Source organism: Periplaneta americana, chromosome 8, assembly GCF_040183065.1.
Source record: "Periplaneta americana isolate PAMFEO1 chromosome 8, P.americana_PAMFEO1_priV1, whole genome shotgun sequence".
NCBI lineage: Eukaryota > Metazoa > Arthropoda > Insecta > Blattodea > Blattidae > Periplaneta > Periplaneta americana.
The window spans coordinates 122,152,684-122,161,890 of record NC_091124.1 but is presented as its reverse complement, the minus strand read 5'-3'; the positions used below and the strand labels follow the sequence as shown (position 1 = coordinate 122,161,890).

At 34.9% G+C, this 9,207-nt stretch overlaps 1 protein-coding gene across 2 annotated transcripts in view; it reads right to left on the bottom strand.

Moving 5' to 3' along the window:
* Window positions 1–299: 299 nt before the first annotated feature.
* LOC138705011 (collagenase 3-like) overlaps window positions 300–9,207 on the bottom strand; it is a 111,878-nt gene continuing 102,970 nt past the window's right edge. For both annotated transcript variants that reach the window (XM_069833548.1, XM_069833549.1), the window contains 2 exons: window positions 5,506–5,905; window positions 300–997 (listed from right to left, as the gene is read on the bottom strand). In XM_069833548.1, the coding sequence (XP_069689649.1) occupies window positions 873–997; window positions 5,506–5,905 (525 nt within the window). In that variant the 3' untranslated portion in view covers window positions 300–872. The remainder of the gene's footprint in view (window positions 998–5,505; window positions 5,906–9,207) is intronic.

Genomic DNA, 9,207 nt, shown 5'->3' with positions numbered 1-9,207 from the left:
TCGATTCAATTCCACTAAGTGGGAGCTGATCTTTACCCACCATTATTAAAAAGGGCTTGTTAGAGAAGCTACATCCTATACACTTTCCAAATTGCAGATATAATTTCAGATAGAGTTGCAATAATTGTAAGAGGGAAAAACTTCTTATCCATTTGAAGTTCTCTGTACAGATCAGCTTTAACAAACAAGAGAGACATAGATACCAGTACTAGGCCTACATACTTAGAACAAAATTATGGAATCATAGAAAATGTTGATTTGATAACAGAAATAAAAACAAATAAATTTGATATAAGAAGTGCATCCAGAAAATAAGTTCTGATTTATTGTAAATGAAAGAATCGTCATATATCATTATTTTATTACGGTACTGGTATTACAATATTACAATATATTATCAGCTGTTTCTCTATTTATTTGCTTCAGTATTGGGACATTGTTATGTATTCTCTTTTAAAAATAGTCTGCAGTCAGTGTTTTATCGCAGTCCATTATGTTATCATCACTGTTGATCATCACAGTGATTTTATTTTATTTTTTTATTTCTTCCAGGTTAAGAGTTTTAGCTGAACAAAAATGCAATAGGTATCATACTGGTATATTCTCATGTCAATGAAATAGTAATGAAAATGTCGCCATTACACTATTATACAGACAAACGAAATTGCTTTTCAAATGTACCTCGTAGGAGTGTCAGGAGACGTGTGAAAACAAGAACTTAAAATACAGTAGCAGCTATTGCAAAGTGGGAGATATATTAACAGTAATTTTCAATATTCCTGGGATCTTGAAATATGAAAGATACAATACGAACAATTACCACGAGGTTTATTTCGGGTTAGGGAATTTATGTTTTCCATCTCTCGCACACCTTATAGTCTTCCTTTGAGACTAAGCAATAATGTTGGATATGTGACAACAAGTATGAGAATGTTAACCAACGTCATAAGCATAGGAGAGGATGCGCCACTTTTCCAGCTGTAAGTTTCCATGGATTCTGAAAAGAGAAAGTTACATTTCTTGTTAATTAAAGAAACCACTAATACCTCAGCAATTTTTCCAGTTTAGTTTATGAGTTCTGTTCTATTATTTGTGGCAGACATTTTCGAATTTTCTCTGATTTTCATATTTATAATTTTACTCTTTCTTTGTTTCTCCCTTAACTCAATATAAACATTTTGTTTATACCTACTGGAGAGACCTTGGTAATATAATCTTTTTGTGGATCCTATTCGGAAACTTGAAGCTTTTCAGTAGGTCTTACCTACTTACTTACTTACTGGCTTTTAAGGAACCGGGAGGTTCATTGCCGCCCTCACATAAGCCCGCCATTGGTCCCTATCCTGAGCAAGATTAATCCATTCTCTATCATCATATCCCACCTCCCTCAAATCCATTTTAATATTATCTTCACATCTACGTCTCGGCCTCCCTAATGGTCTTTTTCCCTCCGGCCTCCCAACTAACACTCTATATGCATTTCTGGATTCGCCCATTGGTGCTACTTGCCCTGCCCATTTCAAACGTCTCGATTTAATGTTTTTTTTATTGGGTTATTTTACGACACTGTATCAACATCTAGGTTATTTAGCGTCTGAATGATATGAAGGTGATAATGCCAGTGAAATGAGTCCGGAGTCCAGCACTGAAAGTTACCCAGCATTTGCTCGTATTGGGTTGAGGGAAAACCCCGGAAAAAACCTCAATCAGGTAACTTGTCCCGACCGGGATTCGAACCCGGGCCACCTGATTTCGCGGCCAGACGCGCTGACTGTTACTCCACAGGTATGGGCGATTTAATGTTCCTAATTATGTCAGGTGAAGAATACAATGCGTGCAATTCGGTGTTGTGTAACTTTCTCCATTCTCCTGTAACTTCATCCCTCTTAGCCCCAAATATTTTCCTAAGCACCTTATTCTCAAACACCCTTAACCTATGTTCCTCTCTCAAAGTGAGAGTCCAAGTTTCACAACCATAGAGAACAACTGGTAATATAACTGTTTTATAAATTCTAACTTTTAGATTTTTTGACAGCAGACTGGATGATAAAAGCTTCTCAACCGAATAATAACAGGCATTTCCCATATTTATTCTGTGTTTAATTTCCTCCCGAGTATCATTTATATTTGTTACTATTGCTCCAAGATATTTGAACTTCTCCACCTCTTCAAAAGATAAATTTCCAATTTTTATATTTCCATTTCGTACAATATTCTCGTCACGAGAAATAATCATATACTTTGTCTTGTCGGGATTTACTTCCAAACCTATCTCTTTACTTGCTTCCAGTAAAATTCCTGTGTTTTCTCTAATCGTTTGTGGATTTTCTCCTAACATATTCACGTCATCTGCATAGACAAGCAGCCAATGTAACCCATTTAATTGCAAACCCTCTCTGTTATCTGGGACTTTCCTAATGGCGTACTCTAGAGCAAAGTTAAAAAGTAAAGGTAATAGTGCATCTTCTTGCTTTAGCCCACAGTGAATTGGAAACGCATCTGACAGAAACTGACCTATACAAACTCTGCTGTATGTTTCACTGAGACACATGTTAATTAATCGAACTAGTTTCTTGGGAATACCAAATTCAATAAGAATATCATATAAAACTTCTCTCTTAACCGAGTCATATGCCTTTTTGAAATCTATGAATAACTGATGCACTGTACCCTCCCATTTTTTCTCCATTATCTGTCGAATATAAAATATCTGATCAGTAGGTCTACCTTCAAATAAAGTAATTTACAGTGGGTGATCAAATTATTAGGGACACTTGGTGAAAGTAGGAATTTCCTCTTCAAATTCACATAAAACACAAGTAATTTGGATTTTCTCAACTGGAAAAGCTTTATTACTCTAAATAGTGTTTTATAAACAATATTATTACATATTTAATTATGTAATAATGAATATGGAATGAAATAAACAAGAAAACTAATATTTTATCACACATCCCTTTGCAGCAATTACAGCATTAACTCTATTTGGCATACTAGAAATCCACTGGATACAATTGTCTTTAATTTCTTGGCCGTGATACCACACATTGAACAGTTTTTCTACTAAAGATTGTTTATTGGTAATAATTTCTGAACGAATTTGCCTCTTCATTAGCTCCCAAATATTTTCAATCGGATTAAGGTCCGGAGAGTTACCAGGCCATTCCAGAACCTTAATGTTGTTGTCAGACAGGAATTTGGTCACATTATTTGCCTTGTGACAGGGCGCAGAGTCGTGCATGAACACAAAATAATCATCTGGAAACCATTCAAGGACTTGTGGAAGAAGCCGTTCCTTCAGAATCTTTATGTATTGATATTGTCTCATCATTCCTTGAACAAAATACAGACGACCAGTTTCATGACCACTAATCACAGACCACACCATGATGAGACAATATCAATACATAAAGGTTCTGAAGGAATGGCTTCTTTCACAAGTCCGTGAATGGTTTCCAGATGGTTATTTTGTATTCATGCACGACTCTGCGCCCTGTCACAAGGCAAATAAGGTAACCAAATTCCTGTCTGATAACAAAATTAGGGTTCTGGATTGGCCTGGTAACTCTCCGGACCTTAATCCGATTGAAAATGTTTGGGAGCTAATGAAGAGGCAAATTCATTCAGAAATTATTACAAATAAACAATCTTTAATAGAAAAACTGATCAAAATGTGGTATCACAGCCAAGAAATTAAAAACAATTGTCTTCAATGCATTTTTAGTATGCCAAAGAGAGTTAAAACTGTAATTGCTGCAAAGGGATGTGTGACAAAATATTAGTTTTCTTGTTTATTTCATTCCATATTCATTATTACATAATTAAATATATAATAATATTGTTTATAAAACACTATTTAGAGTAATAAAACTTTTCCAGTTAAGAAAATCTAAATTACTTGTGTTTTATGTGAATTTGAAGACGAAATTCCTACTTTCACCAAGTGTCCCTAATAATTTGATCACCCACTGTAGGTGACAATAAAGTCTTACGGAGATGTAGGCGAGAAAGAGAGAGTAAATTTGACTTGGAGCTTCTGCAGTCGGGGGCATTATTATTTTATATATCGTAAATGTACAAAATAGAATCGTTGGGTTTATGATACTTCTCTTCCAAAAGAAATCGTGCTAGGAATTTTACCTCAATTAAAAATTCAATGTCCTTGGTCGAGTTTGAACTTGCGAACGTGGATCTGAGGACAAGCATGATAGTCACTGATGCTGTACTACTAAAGATTTACTTTGGTCTTGTCTGTTTCTATTTATTTTGAAGATAATAAAATTCTAGTTTTCATTTTTTTCTCATTTCATTTATTGTATTCCATAGATCTTACATTAGCATTGAAGCTTTAAGATATGGAACAAGTCAAAATTTTACAAGGTTATAATTTTTTGTCGAGATAAAATGAGGTGAGGCCGAGGATTTTCCATAGATTACCTGGCATTTACCTTATGGTTGGGGAAAACCTCAGAAAAAACTCAACCAGTTAATCAGACCAAACGGGGATCTAACCCAAGCCCGAGCACAGCTCTGGATGAGTAGTTTTGTTCTTTCGCAGGTTCTTGAAACTTTGTTGTACTATTGTCCTAGTCGAATGACATTTCATCAATGTTACACATAAGGTGATTAAAAAAGGATGGTGTGAAAGTAAAGCTGATTTATTCATAATCAAACGAACTGAACACAACTCTATTATCATTAACTTCAAAGTTTTACCTGTACACTACAAAAGCTCGATTTGAGCCGCATTGGTGACATGACAGATGTCGAGACGATACTCCAGTTTTGTCCAGACTCATGCCAGCATGTCCTCAGATATTGATTCCACTGCTTTTGTGATGAGTCGTCTCAGATCGTTCAGGTTCTATGGCATGGGGGTGACAGACACGAAGTCTTTGGTATACCACTACAGAAAGAAATTGTGGGTTAAGATTGGCGATTGCGGAGGCCAGAGTGATGTTGGTGAGTCGTATCCTGTATGGCCAATTCAACGTTCTGGAAGGTATTATTACACTTCCGTAAAATATGCCATACTATGGATTAAGGCACCTGTGGTTCCCTACTAGCTGGCTTTGTTGACTTGCTTGGACTACGTTCGTAAATGGCTCGTATCCTGTTTACTGTGGACGGACCGGACATTTCATAGGACATAAAGAGCCACAAGTTTCGAAGTACCTCACCCAGGACGCAATGTAGTTTCTATCTGGTGCATTCTTACCAAATTCATTCCTAAAGTTTCCAACAGCTCCCCGTTCGTGTGAATTCCATGACTCGAAACTCCTCTTACTTGTGTCAATGTCGCTATCTTGTGTAGCACTATACTATGTCTCTGGTAGTGATGACAAGAACTAGCAAATAAACACACAACAACTGGAGACCTGTTGATTTCACTATTCTGAATAATTGACCATTTATCATTGTTGGTACTCTCACTAGAGGTCTTTACTTTTGCACCATTCTTTTTTAATCACGGCGTATTAAGCAACTCTGTTAAAATGTAGGTACCTGGATCATTATAATCTTCGTCATTGTCACCATCTCTATAATCTTCATAACTGTCAAAATAGTCGACAGCACCTTGAGCTGATATGTAATCCGATACATTTGTCCTGCGAGTTGTAGTTTCATTCATGTCGATCTGTATTGTAGGGCTACTGTCATCAATTGTAGGAGCAGTAGCTACATCTTCAGTAGTCAGGTTATTGCTAACTGTGACAAACGATGTGTTAGTAGAAGTTTCAAGTGTTGTATTGTCGGTAGTAACAACGGTGATAGTAGATGATTGAGACGTGAGGGTGTTTACAGTTGTAGTCATAAGTTCGTTCGTGTCTCCTAGTCCACATCGAAACCACCACAGTCCTGTTGGACGAGGATAGTCTGGTTGGTGAGGATGTCCATAATCAACCTGCAAAAAAGAAATAGGGTAGGTATCACTTCAGTTTATGTAGGTACCAGTACAGACTTCAATTAAGATGCAGTAGCAGCAGCAGTAATTTATTCTACATATTATTAATAAATGTTAAAGACATAATGGAAGTTAAAAATACAAAATTTCTAGGCATCTGGATTGACTCTGCTTTAACCTGGAACTATCATGTTGAGAAAACAATAGAAAAATTGAACCATATATACTTTCAGAATTTTAAGCAAAACAACCTCTAATGAAGTTCTCAGATCTATGTATTTTGGCTATATACATTCCCAGATTCAGTATGGCATACCATTATGGGATGCAACAAGCAAAATTACGGAAATTTTTAAGCTACAGAAGAAAATTATAAAAATTATGAAACAAGCACCTATAAGGTCGCAAAGTAAAGCAATTTTTAGAGAACTCAAAATTCTGCCCATGCCTTATATATACATTCTAGAAACAGTGTCTTTCATTCATAAAAGCAAGCAAAATTCAAATTGAATTCAGACTACCACATGTATCAAACAAGAACATCAAGTCATATCCATCTGTCCACTCATAGAATTATCACAAGTCTTAAAAGTATTTTACATAGAGGCATAAACATGTATAATAAAATTTGAAGCTCCATATTAAGTAGTAAACAAAAGAAGTTTAAAAGCATAGTCAACAGGTTGCTGCTGCATCATATGCCATATACTATAGAGGAATATTTATGTCTTTAGACCTTGCATGAAAGTGCCTACTAATGTGTAACTGTGAAGGCATATAGGTCGTTATTGCTGTTAAGAATATTAATATTATTATTATTGTTATTATTATTATTATTGTTATTATTATTATTATTATTAATAATTTTATACTATCTTAGATACAGTTCTTCTTAAATCATGTCAGCAGATGTCCTGCAATAACAAAGCTACAAATTCATAAATATGCCTATAGTATAATCAGAAACTAGATTAAGACTTAGAAATAAGACTGACGAAGCCATGATTTGTAAAAATCTTTATGGTGAATAAATCACTATTACTACTATTACTATTAAAGTGTTTGCCAAAAGCCATTAGCCAATAATAAGAGAGTACAATAGATACAATAACAACAACAACATAATAATAATAATAATAATAATAATAATAATAATAATGAGGCTAATAAAATTACAATAATTAATAACTAAAATAATAGAAAACCTAAGTCTCTACATTAAATAGATAACATTAAAAATATGTATGTTTATTTTTTTCTTGGTTATTTAACGACGCTGTATCAACTACGAGGTTATTTAGTATCAATGAGATTGATGATAGCGAGATGGTATTTGGCAAGATGAGACAGAGGATTTACCATAGATTACCTGACATTCGCCTTACAGTTGACGAAAACCTCAGAAAAAACCCAATCATGTTATGAGGACAAGCAGGGATCGAACCCACGCCCGATTAAAGATATTATAATAATATATTGACAGCTGTGAGCAGTATGGGATGTAAACAAATGCAAACAAGACGAAGACCATGGTCATAGAAAGGAAAATAAAGAAGGTAAACTTGGGAAATCTAAATGAGACAGTAGAGCAAGTGAACAGCTTCAAATACTTAGGGTGTACTATAAGCAGTAACATGAACTGCTGCCAGGAAGTCAAAAGGAGGATAGCAATGGACAAGGAAGATTTTAATAGAAAAAGGAGCATCTTCTGCAGACGTCTGGAAAAAGACCTAAGAAAGAGATTAGTGGAATGCTTTGTGTGGAATGTGGCTTTGTATGGGGCAGAAACATGGACATTACGACGAAATGAAGAGAAGCGAATAGAAGCATTTGAAATGTGGATATGGAGAAGAATGGAATGTGTGAAGTGAATGGACAGAATAAGAAATGAAGCTGTGTTGGAAAGAGTAGGTGAACAAAGAATGATGCTGAAACTGATCAGGAAGAGAAGAAATTGGCTGGGTCACTGGTTGAAAACTGGCTACTGAAGGATGCACTGGAAGGAATGGTGAATTGGAGAAGAGTTCGGGGCAGAAGAAGATATCAGATGATAGACGACATTAAGCTATATGGATCATATGAGGAGACAAAGAGGAAGGCAGAAAATAGGAAAGATTGGAGAAAGCTGGGTTTGCAGTGAAAAACCTGCCTTGGGCAGAACACTGAATGAATAATAGATTCAATAATAATACAAATTACTAAATATTTTACAGGTATAAAAAAGTGAGTCTATGTATTAAAATAAAGGAATTACTGTAATAATAATAGATACATACAGTAGATCTAATAGAAATGATCGGGACGAAATTCAAATACAAACTACTGAGTCATTTATACCCGAACACACACTTTCTGAAGTCGAAATTGCAGTAGAAAAGCTGAAAAATTATAAGTCTTCAGGTATCAATCAAAATCCAGCAGTATTAATACAAGAGGGTGGAAGTGCATTATCTAGCGAAATTTATAAACTTGTACTTGCTATTTGGAAAAAAGAAATTACACCAAAACAGTGGAAGGAGTCTATAATTGTACCTATCTTTAAGGGGGAAAAAACTAACTGCAGTAGGTAACTTTCGAGGAATATCACTTTCGTTGATGTCGTACAAAATTTTGTCCAATATTCTATTGAGAAGATTAACTCCATATGTAGATGAACTTATTGGGAATCATCAATGTGGTTTTAGGCATAATAGATCGACTATTGATTAGATTTTTTGTATTCGACACATACTGGAGAAAAAAAAATGGGAGTATAAGGGTATAGTACATTAATTATTCATAATTTCAAAAAGGCACATGACTCGGTTAAGAGAGAATTTTATATAATATTCTTATTTATATTAATTTGGTATTCCCAAGAAACAGTTTCATTAATTAATATGACTCTCAGTGATACATACAGTAGAGTCCGTATAGGCCAGTTTCTATCTGCTTTTCCAATTCACTGTGGGCTAAAGCAAGGAGATGCATTATCACCTTTACTTTTTAACTTCGCTCTAGAGTATGCCATTAGGAAAGTTCAGGATAACAGATAGGGTTTGGAATTGAATGGGTTACATCAGCTGCTTGCCTATATGGATGACATGAATATGTTAGGAGAAAATTAAAATACGGTACTCGTACAATTAGGGAAAATACGAGAATTCTACTTGAAGCAAATAAAGATATAGGTTTGGAAGTTAATCTCGAAAAGACAAAGTAACTTATATGATTATGTCTCGTGGTCAGTGATCAGAACATAGTACAAAATGGAAATATAAAGATTGGGAATTTGTCCTTTGAAGAGGTAGAAAAATTCAGAC